The sequence below is a fragment of the Centruroides vittatus genome, unplaced genomic scaffold (assembly GCF_030686945.1).
Source record: "Centruroides vittatus isolate TY-2023 unplaced genomic scaffold, ASM3068694v2 contig_482, whole genome shotgun sequence".
NCBI lineage: Eukaryota > Metazoa > Arthropoda > Arachnida > Scorpiones > Buthidae > Centruroides > Centruroides vittatus.
In genome coordinates this window covers 677465-702480 of record NW_027122272.1, presented here as the reverse complement: position 1 = coordinate 702480, position 25016 = coordinate 677465, and the positions used below count along the sequence as shown (strand labels likewise).

At 30.4% G+C, this 25016-nt stretch overlaps 1 protein-coding gene across 1 annotated transcript; it reads right to left on the bottom strand.

Moving 5' to 3' along the window:
• Positions 1 to 1932: 1932 nt before the first annotated feature.
• Positions 1933 to 22600, bottom strand: LOC136977925 (U3 small nucleolar ribonucleoprotein protein IMP4). Its single transcript, XM_067273540.1, has 9 exons — positions 22560 to 22600; positions 19886 to 19994; positions 15342 to 15425; positions 13707 to 13816; positions 8781 to 8913; positions 8500 to 8654; positions 5011 to 5105; positions 2198 to 2268; positions 1933 to 2134 (listed from the first exon to the last, which is right to left on the bottom strand). The coding sequence occupies exons 1-9, from the start codon at positions 22560 to 22562 to the stop codon at positions 2016 to 2018; spliced, it is 879 nt and encodes a 292-aa protein (XP_067129641.1). The 5' UTR covers positions 22563 to 22600; the 3' UTR covers positions 1933 to 2015.
• Positions 22601 to 25016: the final 2416 nt, after the last annotated feature.

Sequence of the window (25016 nt, the reverse complement as noted above, 5' to 3'; positions counted from 1 at the left end):
ATGGTTGTTCTTTTATGAAAGCACTTACAAATTATATGGCAGTGAAGAGTGGGTTGATATAAAAGGATTAGAGTTAAAACTAATTATGTAAAATTGTCGTCAGCTTACCGTTCTGGGGATCCCGAATAGAATCCGGGAGACCAACGATTTAACTCGTTATTAGCATTTTCAATTTTTTATAAAACCCATCCCTACCCTCAAAATTAAGTTCTTTTTATATTTTTAATTATAAAATGACAAAGTTTTTTTAATAAAATATCGTAACAGATTGCGCCATCAGAGGTTGCCGGGAAAGTTAAGCAACTTATTACTGGATTTTTTTAAATAAGTGCATGGACGGCTTTAGAGTCTGTTCACTCCTAGGCAATATATTCGGTATATGTTTTAATTTAAAATGGGTAGATGTGAAAACCATGTTTAATTTTTAAAATTTTCACATTGTTCGCTTAGATCAGTGGTCTCTTAACCTGGGGTGCGAGAGAGCATTTCCAGGGGTGCGAGAGAAATTTCAAAAAAAAAAAAGCTTCGTTTTAATAGAATTGTTATGAATAAACAACAACCTAGCCATTAAAATTTAAATATTACTTTTTATGTTATATAGTAATATATATTGTAAATAAACACGGCATTTGTTTATGCAATAAATGTTTTTTTCTTAAATAAAAAATATACACACATTTTTTAAGGGGGTGCAAGAGCTTATTTTCATATTCAAGGGGGTTCTGACCACTAAAAAGGTTAAGAACCGCTCGCTTAAATATCAAAGTTTCCAATGAGTGGACAGTGGTCACTGAGGAAAACTTTACCTTCATACCCTCAGACAACAAAAAATAAAATGTTTGATAATTCTTTAGTATTTTAGAACACTTGTGGCAAAAAAAAATTTAACATTCTGAATAAAACAGTAATGTTGTGATGATGAATGTTTAAAAAACATTGCAGTTTTAGCCATGTTTTTTAGCATATTGCTATCCATGGTAAAACATCGATGTGACATTACTACTCACGAATATATCATGTTACGTCGGATTTGTCACTTTTATAAATACAAATAATGCGTGTGCATTGCAAACGAGTATGGATAGTGACTCATTATAAGAAGGAAAAATTTGTTTATGGGGAGCTGCTCTATGGGCACCACGAAGGTTTTTTCTCAGGCCCACAATAGAACGACCAGGTTGTAAGACGAGGCTCGGTTCTTACTGGCTCACCAGAGGCAGAGTGGATTACTCTATTGAACACTGTCGTGGAATCGCACCTACTATGTTGTTTTCCGGTTTTTACACGCCTAATTTAAATAGGGGCAAGCTTCTCTATAGGAAGTCCTCCCAGATGTATCCGTTTGGGTAGATCAACCATGTGAGTTGCAATATCCTATCAAGCCAAGCCAAATCAAATACTCTACCAGCCAGTCACACTATTATTAAAACTTAAATTTTTCTCCATTTGACTTTTTCTGCCCAATGGACAGTAATCAGGCAGATCCACAAAGGACTACACTGGCCTAAGCCTTCCCCTCTCATATTTAAACATGTGGATTAAAATTTTAATCAATCATGTCAATCTGCTGATAATATTGTATATTGACTTGCATCTCTTACCTCAAAGATTTAAACTTTATTATTGTTTGTATGTTCATTATCAAATTACTTCTTATAAAAATATTAAATTTAGTAAAGATTTTGATTAAAAAAACTAATGTGTTTATAAAGAAATTTATGAACATTAATTTTCTGAAACTCTTGTAATGAATGACAATATAGAATTCTTCAAATGTTTCAATAATTCTACTGTGGATATTTTAATGAAATTGTAAGTAATTGTAAAATCATCTGACTATGTTAATATAATTAAAGTGAAGTTTTCACAAATATAATAGTATTTTTGATAAATGGCATTTTTACATACAATAAATAAAATACACAGAAACCATTATAATATAAAACAATTTATTCATTTTTATTTTATTATAAAACTAATTTTATTTATATTACATACAATGCAATCTAATATATTCAAAAGACATCATCACTGAGAATTCTCCTTTTCTTTGCTGTATTCATATATGGCCTCAGTGCCCATTCTACATCAGCTACTTTTTCCTCATCAAGTGTACCCAATTTGATTTCATACACTATTAAAAAAAATGAAAGTCATTACATAAAATAATACATAAATTATTTATAATTAAACTTACATTTTAATTCAAATCTTGGTCCAACTTCTTGCAATTCAATTTCTTTGTTTACTTTTTTATAAGTATGATGTCTGAAAAAAGTGTTTTATTATAAAATTTATAATAAATTAATTTTATTTGCATAACAACAAAACAGTTTCTTGAGTCTTTAATAGTATATTTCAAAATTTAAAATAATGTTTCTAGAAAGAATTTCATCACAATTCAACATTGAATGGGCAATTTATACACAAATACTTTAATCCAAATTGTAAATTGAATAAAAATATCAAGTACAGAAAGTCCTCATTTAACATCATTTTGTTATAACATTGTTGAGGAAAACCAACTACATTAATTTGTAATCATTTACAGATATTGTTGTTGAATTTTCTTTATAAATAGTAAAATTGATTATGTGGGGAAGGAAATAAATGCTGGAGGTTATAAACACAATCCAAGATAAATAATATTAACCAAATATTTTTCTTAAAATATGATTATTATAATTTGCATACCTTCACATTTTTTTATATATACCTTCACATTTTTTTAAAATCATGTAAACCTATATCCACATTTAACATGTAAGACAACATTTGTTGTCTTACATCAAAACAAACAAGTATGCCTTGTTTGTATTTACTATTATAAAAAAAAGATGCAACCTTTCTTTAAAATTTTTTTATATGTCTACAAAGCTGCATATAGATAAGTATAAAAAAAATTCATGTTTTTCAAGTTACTCTCACCACCAACCCTTAAAATTGAGTTTTGTACTTTGTAATATATGCAAAATAATTCTCTATAATCTTTTTCATATAGCAACATACAAACACTACTTGAGGTGTTATTTTGTTAGACTAATTTGCAACCTGGACAATAAATAAAGTAGTATGTGCCATTATTTTAATATTAAATGATATAGAGTCACATTGATGTGTCAATAACCAAAGATTATTGGTGCATCAATGTTTATCCCTAATCAATGACTATCCTTAAAAAAATTTTCATTGGTGATGGGGTAACTTAAAAAAACATGAATTTTTTTATACTTATCTATGTACAGCTCCATAAAATATGAAACTATCTGTCAGCTGAGACATCTTTATAGGATCATTTTCAATGGACATCAGACATATCAAAGAGATTGAAAATATTCTAGCCAATGAATGCTCTTTCCTGCATTGAGACAATCAGTAACCCATCTACTATAGATTACAGCAAGACCCTGAGCTTAGGTCTCTCATGATCTCAAGTGACTTGTAACTCGTACTTAAGAAGTTTAAACTTTCTGAGTGATGTTGAAATTTACTGTAATGTAATGTAATTGTATCAACAGGTCACATTCGTACATACATTTCACTTAATTATCATTGCCATGCCTTTGACATAAATCATAACCTGTTCTATCCAAGAGTGAGGAGCTCAACCAGGTTGATTAAAGAGAAATTTGCATGGCCATCCATCAATAAAGACTGCCAGACAAGGTCTCACATCTGCATTTCTTGTCAGTAGTCAAAGATCCAGAGACATGTCACCAGCCCTCTGGAAACCTTTCCTATTCCAGATGATAGAATTTTACATGTTAATATTGATATTGTTGGTACTTTGCCAACTACCAATGGCTCAAAACAATGTCTCACAATCATTGATAGATTATCTTGTTGGTCTGAGGCAATCTCAATGCCAGATACAGTGGCTGAAACAGTGGCTTCAGCCCTGTACTCAGGCTGGATATTTCACTTTGGGCTACTCACCCAGATAACATCTGACCAAGAACAACAATTCAAATCTGGCTTATTCAGATCCCTCACTCAACTTCTTGGTACCAAAAGAGCTAATTAGGACAACAGCATATCACCCAATTGCAAGTGGCATGGATGAACGTTTTGAATGTTCACTTAAAACTGACATCAAGTGTCACTCTATTGAAAGATGAATGGAAGTGCTACCTACAGTCCTATTGGAATTGTGAAGTGCTCTATGTGAGGACACTAATACTACTGCAGCTAAGCTTTATAGCACCAGCCTCAGATTGCCTGGAGAATTTTTCATCCCAAGTTCTCAAGAAACCAGTACCTATAGTGCACCACTTTCATCATAACCCATTTATCTACAAAAAACTGGAGTAATGCTCCCACACATATTTATTTACTATGATGCAGTACGGAAGCCTTTACAACCTCCAGACAATGGACCCCACAAAGTCCTCTCACATAATAGCAAGATATTCACTTTAAGAATAAATGAAAAAAAACCATAACAACAGTGAAGACTAAGTATTCTGCAGACAATCCAATGCCACCAGACAAACTACTTCATGCTCTGGTCAACATGTATCCTTTCCTGCTCATTTTGTATCACAGACACTATGGGAGAGTAGCTGTGGTAGTCAAAGACTTGAAGTTCAAATGGCAACACTATCCAAAAATGAAGTTCTTTGGCAACACTTTTTCCCAGTGCACAAAATTCACTCTCTTGTACACATGCCAGCAAAAAGTATGGATGTACAATACCATACCTTTATTCGTTACTACATATAATAGTCTTGTCATACATTGTGTAGCAGTAGTAGTCTAATCGTTACATGAATCTTACACATGAAATCTACAGATGAGTTGGCATTCAACTACTTAGCATTAGTATTTGGAGGATTGGAAAACCCAATTGCTAAACAGGTTTAGACAAATTTTAATACAAAAAAACAAAAATTCCTTGACAAAGTTTTAAGTAGTTTGTAATATGAAGTCATCAGTGTAAACTTGATTATTCTTTGTTATTTTAAACAACCAATTTAGCACTAGTAAAATTGATAAAATAACTACACTAACCTAAATGATATATAATCATCCTGATTGACAAAAGTTATAACTCTTTGACTATCAGGTTTTGGTACAGGAAACAGATATTTTAAGATGTTCATAACCTATGAAAAAGAAATGAATATATAAAATTAAAACAAATAATTAAATTTAGAAAAGAAAAATATTAATACATTCATTTATAGCTTACATTAAATTTGAGAACAATTCTTCAAATAATATTACAAATCAATTAGAAATTAAGTTAAAAGTAGAATTTTTCAACAAAATATAAAAAAAGCAATAATAAAAAAATATTTTATTACAAAATCTATTACAGTAGAGCATCGATTATCCAAAACAATTCAGGACTAGGGTTGTTCGAATAACTTATCATTTATGAAAAAATATATTAAACATAAAACTGTTATACTGTATATATTTTGTATCAAACATCTTACAAATATTTATCTTACATAAGTAGTTCATTAAAGTAGCCTACAGTTGAGGTTGGCAGAGAAGGGGAGAGTGCTGCAGCGCCACAGCACTAGTGGAAATTTGAATTTGCCGACTGGAATGCTTTCAGTTAATTGATGTTTTGGTTGATCGGTATTCAGATAATCGATGCTCTACTTCCATTCATTCCAAACATTCCAGACAATAATCCATTTTTTAAATATTAAGATTAAGAAAACTGAAGTTTTTGCATGGAGAAAATAAACCTTTTGCTTGTTATAAATCAATTTTCATTTGTTCAATCTGCCTAATGTTAAAATATCTATTTAATTTGAAGTTAATCTTTTATCAGTGTTTGAGTAGACTCTTCAGAAAAGATTAACTTCTTATCAAATAATTTAAAGGAAAAATAGCTGTTACTTTAGATGTTCTAATATTAACCGAAATCAAATTAATTCATTGTTTGGCTAATCAAAAAAATTCTTGATTTGATTTAAAAGCAAATTAAAAAAAAAAAAAAAATGTAAATTCTTCAATCCTTTCAATTTCTACTTTAGAGTTGGCTGTCCATCTGCTTCAGTCCCTAGACAAAGAATATGCTTTCTCTCCTCTGTGTAATGATGAGTCCTCATTCTTCATGAGTCATTTTCCCATGAGGACAACTCCTTTTGTTTTCTAATGTCTTTTGACCCAGGGTGAAACAGGTGGCCACATATCTCCATTTACACTGTTCTGTATATATATTCTACCTTTAACAAACCATTCTAGTTATCCATAAAGTTATTTGTAATTAGAAGAGAAGCCATTAAATTTGATATAAAAGTATTCCCTCAAAATGTATAACTAATAGCTAAAATTATTCTTCACTTATAAATAATGACTTCAAAAACAGTTTTTGAGTTATGAGGTGAATGAATAAAACAAACTATTCAAAATAAAATGTATATATTTCATTCAAATATTTTTGATATGTTAAAAACATTCCTGACTGTGACACATGTTTAGCATGAAAATCTTTTGTAGTGTGATTATATGCTGTTGTGAAGCACTAATTTTCCATACTCCAAAAAGTGTGGAGTCATTAGTGCTTCATAACAGCATTAGTGTAATTTAGTATGATGTCTATGCAAGAAAGGATTACTGGCACAATAAGTACCCTATCAATTTGTTACAAACACTTTATTTCATGGGTGAGTTATGAATATTTAAACTAATTTTTTCAGTGTATCTATTTTGTATGCTGTGGGTGTTTGTTACAGCTATGTCTATGATGTATGTTATTTTGGTATTTTTTTCTCTATGAATATCATGTCTGGTCTGTTGATGGATTGTTTTTTCTGTGATTTTTAGCTTGGTCATAGTATATTTTGTGTGTTATTTTCCATGACCATCTGAGTTGTGTATTTGTAGTATGGTTCTTGAGTATGCAGTAGTTTGTGTTTATATGCAAATTTTGGGTGAATTATATTTGCTATTTGGTTATGCCAATGTAAATAAAAGTTTGTGTTAAAAGAATGCAATGCAAAATAATGTATTGTATAATTTTGTGAATTATATGGCATTTTCTACAAGTCTGTAAATGCTGTATCTTTTAAAATATGCTTCCTATATTTTTTCCTATTTATGACCGGTCTTGTATGACAACCAGAAACCCTTCCACCTCTCCAAAGAGAGGAGGAAGGGTTGATGTATGAGTCAGCCAGCAGTTTGATGATGTTCTGTCAACATGATCCTGGATGAGATCATTAGAATGTCTACTATGAGCTTCTAGATCCAGAACTGCTTCATGATATCTGTGTTTTTTTGTGTACTATGCTTTTGTCTGCAAAAGCTACAGCTTTGAATAATTGTGGTGGTTCTTGTTTTCTGTAGAAAATCTCTTGTAATGGCTGTGTTTGTAGTGTTGTAGTGCAGATTTAAAATATCTGTGAAGCCTCAGTCTCTTTCTTTATGAGAAAGTGTCAGCTTTTCTATGGACAACTTAGAATAATATTTATTCATTATCCTAAAAACGATTAATTGCAATAATATTTCTTTACTCTAACGTTTTCAATCGTCTTAAATGATCTGCATTAAATGAATTTTGGAGTGGGTATTAGTATAATTGCAGTTCATACAGGAATAATAAGGATAGTGTTTGTTAATGCTGTTTGTGTTTTCAATTGCAGTTGTTCTAATCTTTGTGTGTGTCCAATGTATAACTAAATGAATATATAAATACTGGAACAACATATGTTCTGATTGCTTTAAATGTGTTTTTTCATTCAGCTGTATTATTAATATTGAGTTTAATCTGCTATTGTCTTCTTTCATTAGTCTTTGTTTTATATGTTCATGTGTTTGACCTGTTGGAATCCTAAATATCTGTAAACTTTGTGCTCATCCATTGATTCAATGAAGTCTCCATTTCCAAGTACAAAATACTGTTTTTTCATAATTCCTTTTTCTATGTGAAGTGTTCTGCATTTGTTTATTATAGTAATTAGCTTAATATGTATTTAATGAAAAATTTAACAGTATACAAGAAAATTTTTTCATTTTCCTAACAAATCTATCAATAGTTAAAAATTGGCTTGTTACTTTTCTCAAAATACATCATTCTTTCAATATGAAAATAATTTTAATAAAGTATGTTTATGAACTAAATTTTAAATGATATTATATTAATCCCTCCATTTACAAAAATTCATTAACATGGCTGAAAAATTCTTAAATTTTAAATAATCAACTTTATGGAAATAAATGATTGTTCCATCAAAAAGTGTGTTCTTTTTTGTTTTCAGTGACCTCTTACATAGACATATATTTAAGCAAACTTTTAATTAAAACTTTTTTATCCCAATAAGAGTAAAATACTGTATCTATAAAATCCTTATTTTAAACAGCTATCCATGGTTCTATTTAAGTGGCATTTTCATTTATGCACTGTTTTTGCAGAACCAATTAGTCGTGTAAATGGAGGAATTACTCTATTTTAAATTAATCATCTATTACTATATTCCAATTACACTATGTTATATTTTTTACAGCAAAGTAATTAATTTAATTATTAAAAATTCTTACTCTTTTCCCCACTCGAGACTTGAAATTATGAAATATAAGATGTGGATAGGCCTCAGACATTGTTCCTAAATCAGGAATGTCATGCCTCATTACAGTATTCAATAAAGTAAAATAAGCAGTTGGGCCAAAAGGGAGATGTGAAATAATTAATCCATCTACAACAATTATAGATTAACTCATTAGTATTGATCTATCATCTAAAAGATTTATAAAAAAAACTCTCAAACATTAAAAAATATGAATGAATAATATAAAAATATATTATCTTATATTAACTTTACCTGGAATGCCTCTAGTTTCATGAACAATAATGAAATCTGTGACATCATTAGCTCTACAAGCTTCAACTATTTGTTTTATTTCATAATTTCCTCTATTCATTCTTTGAGAATTAGGAAATATTAATCTAATTTCCTATTTAATTAGAAAATTAATAATTTATTAAAATAAATAAATTCAAATAAATACTAAAATTGCAACATGCATTTCAATACCATTAGTCAGAAATAATGAATTTATATCTATAGATTTGAACAAGAAATAAAAAAATAAATACTGTATATATTTAATATAAAAACATTTGAAGGTGATATAAGTGGCCATGCTAAATGTTTCTAGACATAAGAATCATACATAATATGAAGCATGAAGTTTGCTGCATTTGGTAAAATAACTCTTGTTTAATTGATGTGTCAATAGATATTTTGCTCTTTCACACTATCATTATTCCAGAATGGTGGTAATTTGCAATGAAGTTAACTTGGGAGCATTTTTTAGCATTGTTTTACAATTCTAAGTTGGATTTAATGGAGGCACAATCATTCCAGTGTTTGTAAGATGCTTTCTCAAACTCTTGTGCACACATATTTTGATAGTTTGATATGGTAGGACTACTCTCAAAGATAACATCAGAAGCAGTCACCCTGAACAGCATTACAGAACATGTAAGCTGTGTGAAAACTATAGTAAGAATACATTGACATTTAACATACAAGAACATAGAGTTCAGTCTAGACATTGGATCAGCAGCAATGAGATCTTACACACAAACCTGTCAAGAAGATTGATAAGTTCTGCATTCCCTATCAAACCTGTAAAAAGAGTGGTACTGCTACACAATCCAAAGATTTAAACACAAAAAAATCAAAATATGTTTGGGAAAATGTAACTAGTGATAAATCCTGAATCTATCAGTATAACCCAGAAACAAAGTGGCAATCAAAGTCTGAATTCCCAGATGCACCATCACCTATGAGTGAAACATTTCAGAAGTGTTAATTGTCAAATAGTGGCTACATTATTTGACTGAATCAGTCACACTGTAACCATATACAAGAGAATCTATAGAGTGCAGGAAAAGGATTGTCATTGATAATTGGTGTTATTGTTTGTCTACTGTAAGTCTTTCAGGGCCGGATTTACATAAGGACATTTGGGGCCGGTGCCCAGGGCCCCCACAAAACTATGTTTAAACATTATTATTATTTTTTTTTTTTTCCTATTACTGCGACAGCCTAGTGTGGCCTAATCATGAGGGCCACAAGTGAAAAAAACCAAACCCGGGAAAAAACCTATGGAACATCGGAAAATTTCGGGAAAAAATTTTACGTAGGTATTTTTCAATTAAATTAAAATAATTAGTTTTACACAATATAAATATATGTATGTTTACAATAACCTTATTTTTAAATGAAATTTACAACTTCCTAGTTGAAATCTAGTTGAAAGTACAGTATTTTGTGTAAATTTTCTAAATCATCAAATTTGCCTACTCTTAAAGGGGGGCCCCACCGAATTTGTGCCCAGGGCCCCTGGATTGGTAAATCCGGCCCTGAATCCAGGATATATCCAAAGGCCAGACTTCAGGGTTTCCTGATTCTCGATGACAATGCTTCAGCACATACAATGATAAGAGCAATGGATTTCCTGACTGATCTGAATATTCAAATTCACTGTAGTCCAGATCTGGTATATTATGACTATTTTCTACCACACAAGTTTGGAAACTTCTTTGCATATGTATTTCCAGAATGCAAAAGAGTTTCTATATGCTAAAAACACATTGAAATCATCAAAAATATTCAGTGGCATGACTGCTTCTGCAGTTAGTTCAAGAAGATGAAATGCTGCATAGAATATGATGTAGAGTACTTTGAGAAGATATGATTGTCATATGTAAATTATATCTAACAGTTTGTGCATATCTAGACACTTTCAGAGTTGCCCATGTAGTGTCTGGCAGGAAAATGAGTAATTAGAAATAAATAGTTATTAACTTTTGAATATTTATTACAAATGTTTGCATACAAGATTTCAAACAACATAGTTTGTCATTTATGTTTTGATGATGGCATCACCTCATTCATATGCAGTTAATCCAACTCTTTACATGTTTAAAGTATTTCATGCATAAAGCAGCAAAACATATTCTCAGGTATGTTATTAATAGCATGAATAACCAACCTACTAAATAAAGGCTTTAGTTGTATAATAATTAAATTACTGTTATAATTTAAACTGCTGATCAGTCATTAATATCACTAGTCAACAAAAGAACACATTCTTCTTACAGGTTGAAAAATGCCAGCAGTTTTTCTGCAAACAATATTAGAAAAATCAGATAATTGACATCTCAAGGTTATGATGTTAAAAAAGAGTTCCATGAATCAACAATAATAATACATTTAAGGATGTCATATTCTTTAAAGTTGACATAATTTCTTTATATGCTACTATTAAATAAGGATTTAGAACTTAATAGCTTCTAGCAACCACAAAACTGAAAAGATGATAAAAGCAATTTTACCTTCATAATAAAATTTTTTATGTGATAAATGCTTTAAGTTTACAAAAACAGCAAGACAGTTCCATATCTTATCTGGATTTAATAACTAAAAAATTATCATGGGGTCTCTTGTTTCCAGTCTATAAAAAGCAGATAGTTTCTATAACCTTCTCCCTGCTATCTCATTCTAGTATTGTCCATACCTACAAGATACAATTTATCCTTTACTTAGAAGAGGTTACTTCTATACATCATACACATAAGGACTGGAAGTTGAGTTATAAAATATTATAGTAGTAATGTTAAATGCATATTATGCTAAAAGTTATTTAAAATACAAGGGTTGTTCAAGGTTAAATGAGACTTTTATTTCTACAAACCAAAAGGAATGTCCAAAACATGTATAAACTACGTCAATTTTTCGAAATACTCTCCATCTGTATGTAGATACTGTTCCCAACAGCAGGGTAGGTCCCTGATACCTTTCTTGTAGAAAGAAGTGAGCTGACGTAGCCAGCACAGGAGAACTTGATGCAGTTCATCGTCTCTGGAATTTCATTCCTCCAAGATGCTCTTTAAGGGGCCCAAACAAATGATAATCAATGGGAGCTAAGTCTGGACTGTAAGGCACATGAGGTAACACTTCCCAGCCCATTTTGGCCAGAGTTGATGTTGTCAGATTGGTTGTGTGCAGTCGGGCATTGTCGAGAAGAAGAATCACTTTCCCAGACAATATTCCAGGTCTTTTCTTACTAAAGGAGTTTCTTCCAGCAACTGTAATCAATTTTGTGTAATACTGGGCATTAATTGTGGCCCTTTCTCTAGAAAATCCACTGGCATTACTGCAGTCGCACAAACATGTCCATGTGCTTCATTTGTCACCAGCTCTCGTCCTTCACCAAATTGTCGACACCATTTGTACACTCTTGCCCATGATAGCATTTGTTCCCAATAGCAGTGGTTCTCAATCTTTTTGAAGTCGAGAACACTAAACTTTTACATTTTTTTTTCGTGGAACACTAAACTTTGACATTTTCTTACGCGAAACACTTACAATACATCAGCTTTAAAGCAGAGGTGGCAAACCTTTTTGAAATCAAGCACGCTCAGTCTATAGATGACGACATTGGCATTTGCTAATTACATTTCCAAACAAAAATTATTTTACATTGTATTGATTTTTCTTTTGCAACAATTTTTAAATGTATATTTGTTTTTTCATGAAACACTTGAAGTGGCTTCACAAAGCACCCATGTTCTGCACACCACGGATTGAGAATCACGACCCCATAGCATGCACTCAATCTTTCCTCCACAAGAAATCTCATTACACACCGCTGTTCCATTGTTGCTGACACATTACCTTCTGCCATGATCACTAAAACTGCTACATATGCGCAAAATACATCATGCTTGCTACCGAAATTTTGGGATGGATAATGCTACTCCCTCTCTGGGTTTTATCATGCTACAGTTACTCTTCGAAATTATAGGCCTAAAAGTCTCATTTAACTTTGAACGACCCTTGTACTTAAGACAAAAATGTATTATGAACTTTTACAAACTACTGCTATACAGAAAATAGGTCAAAATTATAGATAATAAGAAAACAACAACTTTTTAACTATTATTAATTCATAAAATTATAAAGTTATCGAGAAAACTAAGTTTATGTCCAGCTGTATCTTCAAATCCTAATTTATGCAAACTTTTAACCAAAGACAGAGATCTGCAGACAACAATGGAATTAGCAAGGATATATAAAATTCCTCTAACCAACCAGGTCAATACTATTTTTTATAACAGAGCAACTTCAAGAACATTACAACACAAAAGGAATATTCAGAAAAGAAGAAAAACAACAAAATAATTGGAGTTTGAATTATTTAGAGATTATGAAGTGATGGCAATACACTTAATTTAAAAGGTGACTAAAGTTCAGCTATTAAACCCATTGGAAAACCATGAAAGCTTATGATCCAATTAACATATCAATGTACAGGTACAACCTTTATTTCATGTCACAAAAGTTACTGAATATAAAACTAAACTAAACTTAAAAATTCTTTTAATATTTATAATAATTTTATTTAGTGTAATTTATTTTTGATTAATTTAATTTGATATAAAAATTTATTTTGGCATTATATTACTTTGACAACCAATATTTGTATTTTGTTGGAATACATTTAAAACCTATTATAATTTATATAAGCTTGAGAAAGTTCTAGTATAAAGAATCTTTAATCTTTAAATGTTAAAATAATAAATGTAATAATGTGTAACAATAAATTAATTAAGTGAAATATTTGCATTTATGTATAAAAAGCTTATGGAAATTTTCAACTAAACAAATCATACAATTATTTATTATTATTTATTTATTTATCTAGCTAATTCAAGTATTTGAAATCTTATTAACCTTAGCAAACTGCTTAAGTTTTGAACTAGGATCTCTTGATGTTGTCACTACAATTTTTGGATCCTCAACTCCTGCCCATCGATATTCATCATCCATATGGGAAGTAACACCTAAATTTAAATAAAGATAAATATAACAATCTCACTAATTAAAAAATAAGATTACACACATTAACATAAAGCATTAAAAAAAATAAAATTTTTAAACAGGAAAGTTTCTACTTGCAAATGGAATGACATTAATTCCATGGATGGAGTGAAGTCAACAAGTATTTAAGATTAGGAAGGCAGAATTTGTAAGTATCCTTCACAATGATTAGTGTGAGACATAAAAGGGTTGCTAGGATAATTGTAATTATTCTAAAATCTGATATTGCAAATGAAAATAAAGATATCTTAATTATTTATTTCTACTACTTGTTTGTATCTTTATTTTTTATATATCTCATGGAAAAGGCTCATAATCCAAAGTAAAAATATGTAAATCAATCCCAAACATAATTCTTTATAATTTCATCCAAATTCATAGCAACTTTTGCAGTTTTAAAAAAATATTCTATTATGTTTTACTAATTTTACAGTGTCATTGATTAACATCTTATTCTGTTAATATAAATAAATTATTTTTATTACACTTATTTCCTCCAGCAATTATAATTAGCAATTTACAATTGTTTTTCTAAGAACTAAAAATTAAATATTAATATTATACAATTTTTAACAAAAATTATAATTAAACATTTTGGATAATCAGATTTCAAAAAGTCAATTCATAAAAGACAAAGTATTAATTGCACAAAACAAACATTTCAGAATTTTACTTCAATACAATTAAATAACATATTTTATCTATTTTGAAATTAATTTTTTTAATATATTTTTTTTATATCACTTCATATAAGATTTATTACATTAACTCACACATTTAAAACTTTAAGTGAGAAATTTACAGTTTTACTAGTAAAAAGCCTGAATATAAAATTAATTTTACAAAATGTGTTTTGTTTGGATGTTTTTTTATATCATACAATCATTTATAAAAATGAATGTATGATCTGTTTTCCATAATTATATGTGCACATTTATCTGACGAGAACTCAATAAATAAAAGAATTTCAATGTTATAATTTAAAACTTTTTCTAGACTTTGACACTGAATATATTAAAGAATAAACCAGTCTGTCTTCCTTATCTGTATTCATTGCTTCTAAATATTTAAAATTTTTTGAGAACATTTGTATTAATTAATTTGTGACGTAATCTTATGCGCTCTTCATAGATTGAATATTTATTGCAACAAGCTATTTATTTATTTTCCTGTTTCAGATAAAATAAAAGATTTACAAAATGTCCTCATATTCTTTTCAGGCAATATTGAGATTAATAAATTTAGATAATCGCAGGAAAAGAAGTGATGACAATTTGGTCATGTGAGATGATGTACAGTACATGCAAGTTCTCTACAAGCAATCTATTCAAGAAATTAGTGATCAGAAATAAAATTTTTAAGCTTTGTTTTATATAAACATTTTATATTCATTCATTTATTTAAACTTGATTATAAAAATTTACTAAATTTTTTTTATTATTAGCAATAAAAATCAAATTAACAAAATTTCAATATAAAACTTATTACCTTCTCCTCCCTCATCATCCCAATCTAATGATTTCTGTAGAGTTAATGCTTCTTCTCTCAGATCAGTGGGAATTACTTTATTTCCTGAAAAAAAATTAATTATTGAATATCAACAATCAATTAATTCAATGATTAATATAGTTAAAAATCTGTTTCACAATTAAATCAATTATTTTTTATTTATAAAAATAACTTATTATTATTTTAAGTTGATTAACACAAGCAAACAAACAGCTAAATCTGAGGCAACCAAAAGTATTTAATTAGAAATGTTTTCAAAGTTAGGTCATCTTCAGATAACAGAAAAAACAGATTTCATTCCTTCCACTAAGATAATCTAAATCAAGGTCAAAACTATTTCTTCATGGCTCCATTTGAATAAATTTTCAGGACATTTGCAAAGTAGTCGGCATTAACTACCTGTCCATGTGTAACCCAGTGTTGTAGGATCATACAGCATGCATCAAACAATAGTACTTTCAGAGAAATATCTACTTCATCTGCCACATTAACATGTATGAGATGCTTTCACTCATTGTGACAAAATGCTGAAGACTATAGTGCCTTAACTGCACAACTGGCCCAACTAACTATGGTGTTTTAGACTATTCTTATATAATGTTCAAAGTAGATGTGATATCACAACAGAAATGTTGTCACATCTACTTTGTAGAAAAAGAAACAGAGACGGTCTCATTACTTTTCAATCAGCCCTCATATTTTGAAGAATGTTCTATTTTAAAAAAGTATTCTCTAAAAAGAAATTCAGTCTCATCTGTAATAGCATATGTTTATGTCTGTCTTTCCTAAAATTTTTTTAGTAGTTTGTTTTGGAAATGTAGAAATAGCTAAACTTTTTCTAAATAATTTAAAACAGTTAATTTCAAGAAAACTGACAAACAGTCTTTAGAATAGAAGTACAGTAGAATCTCATTTTATTGGATCACAGAATAACAGATTTTTCAAAATAACTGATTTTTTTCTCCTGGCCCTGCCAAATCAATGTAATTTTACCTGTCTTTAGCAGATCCGTAACTTGAAATAACAGATTTTTTTCTAGCTCCATCTTTGGTAAACATCTTATTTTTTTCAACCTTTAATTAATAATTGGATGTTTCCGGATACTAAATTCAAAAAAATACATTGCATGGTGTGAAAACTAAGTGCATAATTGTCACAGTTTTCACTGCTAACATTGCAGCTGTGCTTTAGTGCCCTCCTGTAGCATGTTGATTAGCAAAGGGAAACTACTTCTGGCTTAACACTTCCTGATATGCACATTTGTGCTGTACCTTTGCTGCAGATGTGTTCAGGAATATTGCCCAAGTGTAGTGCCGAAATTTAGTGAGGCCATCAAGTCTTTCTAAGTCTTGAAGACCTTCCTGACAAGTTTTAATATAAACAAACAGGCTGTATGTAATATTGTTAATAATAAGCACTTGTTATACTCAATGAGCAGTAAAGCATCATCAAAGCAATGCAAGATGGACGAATTTTTTAACATATTGTGAAGTGCTAGTGATCATGCATACTTTCTCACTTTTTGGCTTATACAGTTTCTGTCAGCTTTGTTATGGCATAATGTATGATCTTGTAATATACTTGTTTATATAAAATAAAAGATAGCAATCTCAAGAAACTAAATAATTTTGAGTACAGGTTTTATTTATGTAGGGGGTTTAAAAAATGAAAATTTTTTCTTATAACAGATATTTTCCTGGGAGTGTGAGAAATCACTCATTCTTGATATAACAGATTTTTGGAATAACAGATGATTTTTGGCACTCCGAGCGATCCATTTAAACGAGATTTGAATAATTAACCTGAATTACAAAGAAAGTAAACTAATCTAACTGATCTTTTTGAAAGCAAATGTAAAACTAAGTGTAAAAAAAAGCACAGAATAATTTTTTATTATTAGATAGTATACAGGATAATTATAAGAATTATATTATATAATATAAATATAAAAATTTATGATGGTAAATTAATTTTACACAAACAAAATTTTGTAATTAATTTTTGATGAAAATAATAAAGACAAAATACTGGGTGATCATAATTAAAGTATCCCTAATAAACACTGTCTAGAAAAATATTTAGCAGTCTAAATGCAACTAAATCTGATATGGTGACATTTCAAGACATGCAGAAAACATTTCCATAAATACAAGGAATTCTAGGCACAAGGATAATGAAACATCTAATGTTCAATAGGCAGACCAAAGGGGTGGTAGTAAATCTTCTTTCTTCCTTTCTGCAAAGAATCCAATATGTTGGTAGATTCAAGCTGACACTACATAGTTGTAGTATATTTCTGTAACTTCTGATTTGTGTGTTGAGTAACACAATGTTTCTTGACTTACCCATTCTCATGACTATGATTAGTTGGCATGTTTGGAATGTCTTATGCACTTGTCAGCTATGGTTGAAGGAAAGTAATGTTGTAATAATAAGAATGAATAAGCAAGGAACATTGTATTAATTGCTCAACATATAATGAGAAGTTATAGGAAAATATTAAAGTATGGAGTGTCAGTTTGCATCTACCAACATATTGGATTCTTTGTAGCAAAGGATAAAAAGATTCACGATCACCCCTTTGGCATGCCTATTAAATATGAGACATTTCCATAAAAAATGAGTACCAAAACTCATAACTACGGCACTTTTGGCACTGCCATAGAGCAACAAACATTTTATTTGCACAAGACTGCATTGCCAAGGACTCTGTATGAGACCTTAGCAATGTAGAGGATACTTGTTCAATGTGGTCCTGATTCTGAAGGTGTAAAACCTGAAAGCAATAAACAGTGTGTTCAACAGTTAAGTATAACTGATCATCTGTGATGTTGCTCACATACAATGTGATATTGTCTTTCAAGGCTGTCAAATTTTGCAACATCTCAATAAACCACTTTTTTAAAATGTCCTCACAACCAAAAATCATATGGATCAAAATCCAAAGAATGTGGTGGTCAAGCAGTATACTGTTATCAGTGTAATGTTGTCACAGAAACTGATGTATGCAGCATCTGATATGCAGAGGTGCCCCCATCTTGCATGAAATTGGGTTACACAAGGCTTTGTCACTGTTGTAGTTGAGGTACAACAAAAATGTAGAGCAACTCTTGGAGTGGACTGTCACAGAACATGTCATAAAACCATTAAGATGGTCAAGACTTCAAAGAAGAATGGTTCAAGGAAAAATGTTAGACTGGAATTTCTCAGACTGTAAGTTATGGCAAGTGCAGTGGAATCTGCTAGAAAACATGAGTTTTCTGCAATCCAAACGCAACAGTTGCTGTTTTAGAGGTAAGAATGTACTGTACCTTTTTAACCTCAGGATATTCCAGTCATAAAACATCCACATCTGTTCTGGCAAAAAAAGTCAATGGAAAAGTCAGTTGAGTTTCCTTATTAGCAGCGAATAACTGCTGGTTGTTTGCTGCTAATGCACCAACTTTCTCAGTATCTTCACACTGTACCATAGATACACCCAACTCCCATAGCACTGCATGTGCACTACTAGAGCCTACAACATTATTCATTGACTGTTCAACAACAGTTGTGGCAAGATTTTCAACAATTTGTGAAGTAATAAAAAAGGTTTTAGCTGGGACATAAGTATAAACTTTGAAAAAATTTACAAATGAAATTTTCATTGGACAAACTGTAAAAGTATCCTCTTTTGTTGTCTCTTCAAACACCATCAGGAAATAACAATTTCATGGTGGAGATAACCTTTATTTGGAAGCTTCTTCCCCACTTTTATTAACTTTTTTATTAAATGTATAATTCTGACAAATGTATATGCTGCCGCCAGAGGAAACTTTTTAATGTTTTGCATGTTAAGATGGAGAAGTAGCCTCCAAATAAAGATCATCTCTACTGTGAAATTGTTATTTCCTGGTGGTGTTCAAAGGGACAATGAAAGAGGACACTTTTACAGTTCATCCAAAGAAAATTTCATTTGTAAATTTTTTTCAAATGCAAAGTAATAAGTTTATTCCCTCACAAAATTGAACTCCAGCCCAGTTTCCTCGAATCACATGATTATTCTCCTAAGAGTTTGTGAAGCAAATAATCCTTTGTGTAAATCCTTATGACAGTGAAATTACTGAAATGCAGTAATGGCATTGCCATTGTTTTCAGAAACAGCTTCAAAATAAATGCATGCTTGAGAAAGATGATGACCATCATAGCTGATAATGAATTCAACAGTTGTGGTCACTTTTATATACAGAACTTGACTGCATTCAGAGTGCTTATGCAAAAGAAACTGTTTTCTCGTTGCTTGCAGTACCAAAAGTGATATAGAAGTGAGTTTTAAAGTACTATTTGTTTCATATACAAACATCTGAATGTTCTGAAATGTTACCATACCAGATGTGGTTGCATTTAGACTGCTAAGTATCTTTACAGTTGGTATTTTAATTACAATCACAAGGTATATTAAATATTTTTGATGTGTTGATAACAATTTTAAAAATTATATAAATAAAATACTTTAAATTAAAAACATCACAATTGAATTTTTTTACCTTCAATTGCATTTTTAATTTTTTCTTTTTTTTCAGCAATAAGTCGTTCTTTGTTTTCAATTGATTTTCTATACAGATATTCTCTTCGTAATCTTGCTTGTCTCCTCAACTAAAATATAAATTTTATAAATGTTTGAACCTTTAAAAAATTACATTTACAAATTCATTTATTTATTATTATAAATATGTTAAAAATTTCTAACTTAATGAACCCTAAATTCTGATATAAATTTTATGTTGTTTGAACTTGGTAAGCAAAATAATTTCTAATCAAACATTTACACAAGGAATTATGATACCTTGAGCAAATTTGTTAGCACCACATAACTGTATTATTATTTTTACTATAGATCTGTCAAAATTCTGACATCATGTTCAAACACAATCTGACTATATATAGCCTTTTATACAATAAGAAAGAGCAGACTTCCAACCAGACAGCAGGAATGTTCACAAGTCCCTTGGAGGATGGACATTTTGGAAAAGACAATGCATTTCCTTGTCAAGCAGTTAAGTAAGCAAAATGACATAGGTTATTTCATATGAAACAAACTGCATCATTAACTTACTTATCTGCTTGACAAGGAAACATGCCAGTGTCTATGTAGTATATACTTCTTATTCTTTACCTATATGAATCAAGGAACATCAATATGATGGTAAGAGTCTTCTACTCAACTTCCCTTTCATCATTTTCTATGCAGCAGGGTAATTTAGGGACAATTCCTTTGGGACAATTCTGCCATAGTTAGGAGAGGCTACAACCCAGCCCTAGCAAAATTCTTGGAAATGCTGGAGATGTAGCCTACAATTACATATGCAGTGTGAAAAGAGACTGAAGAAAACAGAGATTCTATAAAACTGTCCAATGCTGGTAACTTCTTGGAATGTTTGTATACAGAATGTATACAAACATCCCAATCTCATGTGTATATATATATATATGTATATGGCTGTTTTTAACAAATAAATTGTAACATCTATTGTATACCAAATATGGGAATCAAAAACTGTCTTTTGATATTCTAATCAAGATGATTCAAGAATAAGATCAAGAACATTTAATAAATTATTCAACTACTTTCATTATTACAAAATAACTTCACAAACAAACCAAATTATGAAAGCTACTATAACATTCAAAAAGAAATTGTTCTATTAAATATTTGTTTTAATAAAACATATATTATTATATCAGAAGGCTAATCTATTTAGGGTAATATCTAATATTATAAACCTATTATTGTGCTAAAGAGAACGAAGACCGAATAAGCGCTTAACAGTGCTGCAAGTTTTGTCGATTATTTTCTGTAAATTGTGCTTTTATTTTTCAGCTCTTGCATTCCAAAACCAGCTTTTCCTAGCTATCTCAATTAGGGTTTCTCGTTTCCCAGTCTTTTGCTTGTCCCAGGATTCTGGGATAAAAGTGAACTGTTTCCCGGTATCCCGGGATACCGGGAAACAGTACATGGGATAGAAGTAATTATTTTTAAAATATACAAAATATCTTGAAATCAAATGATATAATTATTTTTTATTTTTTAAAGTAATTTAATACATTTGCAACCTCCAAAATCATATTAACAACACTGTGTAAGATATATATTAAAAATTATCTTTGAATTACGTAGAAATGTTCACCAATAGAAAAAATTTATTAAAGTATCCTGGAAACTGCATACAACAATAAAAAAATGTGACTTTGAATTAAGTTGAAAATTTAAAGAAAAAATGAATTTAGATCAAACTTCTAACTTAGAAGGTAATTTTCGTTTTTTAAATAAAACATAATATAAAATATTATTGTAAATTTTTATAAGATTTTAAAAAGCAAAGATGGTCAATACTCTGATCACTCAATCTAATTCTTATTTTAGTAATAAAAAGTCTTGCTACTGAGAATGCCCTTTCCAATTCAATTGATGTGATTGGAATCGTGTTTAGTGCATTTAAGAGAAAACAGATGCTAGGTGTTTTTTCACCTGTAGCCTGGGGATTTCTAGTTCATTTTCGAGATTGTAGTAGTTCTTTTGCTCTCTAGTATTCTTGATTTGTCTACCTTGGCTGCTTTAATAGAGGTATTAAGCTTGTAGCCCGATAATTCGACAGTTTGTTTGTCTTTAATAATTAGGTTTATGAAGAAAAACTTCATACTTGCAGACTTCGTACTCGTTTGTATCCTGGCCCAATTTGCACAACCTGGCGTTATGCAGTTATTGATGCTACTGGGCATGGTTGAAAACTAAAACAGCATAATCACAATTATTCCAGATATTACAAGTTCCGACAAGTAAAGAATTTTCAGAATCCTGCCACAAATAAGCTACGCATTGATTATTGACCATTTGTGACGTGCCATAACGAGCAAAAATTTAAAAAAGTAATAAGTAGGTTTAAAATTAATAAATACAAATGTATTCTGACAGTTTATGAGTTAATTATACTTTCTATTTGCAAAATTTCCTGAGCTTTAACACAAAATAAGAAAAAAGTGAATTTTTAAGAAATTTGCGGAATTTCCCGGGTTAAAAAAGCAACCGGGATCCCGTTTGAGAAACCCTAATCTCAACTATGGTCTAAGTAACATATATATATATTTATTTAACTTCATTTTATGCTTTCAAAAAATTTAATCTTATTAACTTAGAAATTGATTCAAAGCCGATATACATACCATATTTCATATCACACGTGGTTCCTACTAAATCAAAATATGTTATATATAAAGCGAAGTGTTGCCAGATAGACAAAAATATTTGTAAAATTTTCAAAAATTAAATCTATTTTTTAATATTATTCCATAAAATTTATAATTTAAAAATTAGGTTATATATTTGAAGTAAAGTATTTTTATTTTACTCTTTTTGCCTTGAAAGTGCTAAAGAGTCACTTTCAAGTTTCAAGTCCATTATGGATTTTAGCCAGGGCCACAACGGAGCAACCGTGTGATGGGAGACAGAACCCGAAATATCCAGGACGAACTGTCTATAAAAAATTCCTGGAATTTTTCGATTGCCCAGATCGATTCCGGGGTCTCCAAGTTCGGTAGGCTGTCACCTTAATCGATCGGCCATCCGGTCAAAAGTTCACTCATTTAGACAAGAACCATCAATCTATCAATTAGTAGTCGGATATAATGCTGCCGAGCAACGGATTGATATTTAATGAGGCAACACAATACACAGACGAACTGTCTAGGAGGATTGCTTCCAGAGAAGACTAAGTTTAAGAAACGTGAATAAAATCGGACAACTCCCGCGAACCTACGATAAAACCACCGAACACTGCCCAAATATCAGTGTTCGGTGGTATTATCAACTCGGCTATTGCCGGGCATGTTGTGACCAAATGGATAAAATCACCAAACACTGGTAGTATGTCCTGAACTTTGCGCTTGACCAATGATCTGGACATGTAGCGTTTTCTGGGTTTTCTTCATACGTCTAACATCTAAATAGGGAACAGTCTCCCATATAAAGTCTTCCCAGGAGGTACCTTGGCAAATCGCTCTTGTGTTGCATTGCACCAAATCAAACCATTCCCAGAGAACTAACAAGAAATCAAAATATAATATAGGAAAGTTTTGTTTTAAAACATTCAAAAATTTTATCAAAATGCAATACTAAACTGAATACCATAAAAATATTATCCAATATAATTATATATTATTAGTATTATATATATGCACAGATACTTAGAAATATTAATTACGAAATAAATAATATCGAAATATATTTTCAATGATGACTGTAACGTGGCAACACACAACATTTCGAATCAATGTTTTGTGGTTCGAAATGTCGTGGGTTAGCGCGGGAAGTTATGGGATTTTTATGTTAAGTAAATATGTTTGTTTAAGTTATAATGTCTAAATTTAAATGTAAACTGTAAAACTTTTTATTAAGGGATTTGGTTATGCTACTTAGCGCGTTTATAGATAATTTTTCAATTAACACACTAGATATTGATTTAAGGATAATTCGTTTTACAAATTCAGTATATGAAGGGAAACCTAAGTTCATTGTCTTCAAATTTTGGTTATGCAGTTACTTTGTGTAGCAGATTTGATGAATAAGTAAGCTGAGAAATATTTTTTATGGTGATTTCGATGACGAATAAGTTTTCAATCTTAAATATGCTCCGAGTAACGATGATCAAAATTTAACTAGAATATTGAACCGATGATGAGCTAAAGGCGAAAATGAATCACTTGAGCAACACTGAAAATGTGTTGTTCGTGAAATGTGCACTAAATGGTTCTGAGGTTACTTCTCCAGTGATGATTATTTATTCCTGATTTTTAATGATGGAATATTACCTTTCCTTATTCATAAGTTTAAGTCTGAGGAGAAGTGTTTTGTTTTTTCCTGTTACTTCTGTTTTCTAAATGAAAATTTTAATTTCAAGTATTATGTCATCAAAAATTGATCATTTTTGGTCCCCATTGCTATTATTGGCTGCATTCAGCAGACTCAACAGTTGTAACTGAGTAAATCAGTAGCTGTTACATAGCAACCTGAATCTGCTGACTGATGAATGATGTTGCGTTGGAACAAAAAGCTTCATTGGTCAGTTTTAGGTAGTGATAGGTAATGTAAATGAAGACGTTACCAAATGTGACGTCAAAACACCAAAAGTGTTCTGAAAGAGTGCTGCTGTAGAGGGTGTTCAGCAGAAAAATGCTCAACAGCTCCAGAACTGTTGAGTCTGCTGAACACAGCCATTGTCAGTCATCAGAAATAACATATTCCCTCTCTAATTATGCCATATGGCCACAAGTTAAAAACCATTCACAAATATGCAGGAATTATTTTCAGACAAACGTGTTGAAAAGAAAATAAATAATGAGTGTAATTATGCATTATTGGATTTTCTTTCCCTCCCTTTTGACATTGTTAGCAATTGTTTGATACAAGTAAATCCCTGTCAACCGTAAATGACCTTAAATACTTTGGTCGAATGGACTTAATATCTTGGATATAAACTTTTTTCTAATGGTTGTAATACATCTTTTTATTAGTATCTGTACATACATCAATCAAGCAATTTATTTTATTATTGTTTTACTGATAAAACGATTATTTTAACTGTATGTTGCTTTGAAATTACACATTCATGTGATAAAAGTTTC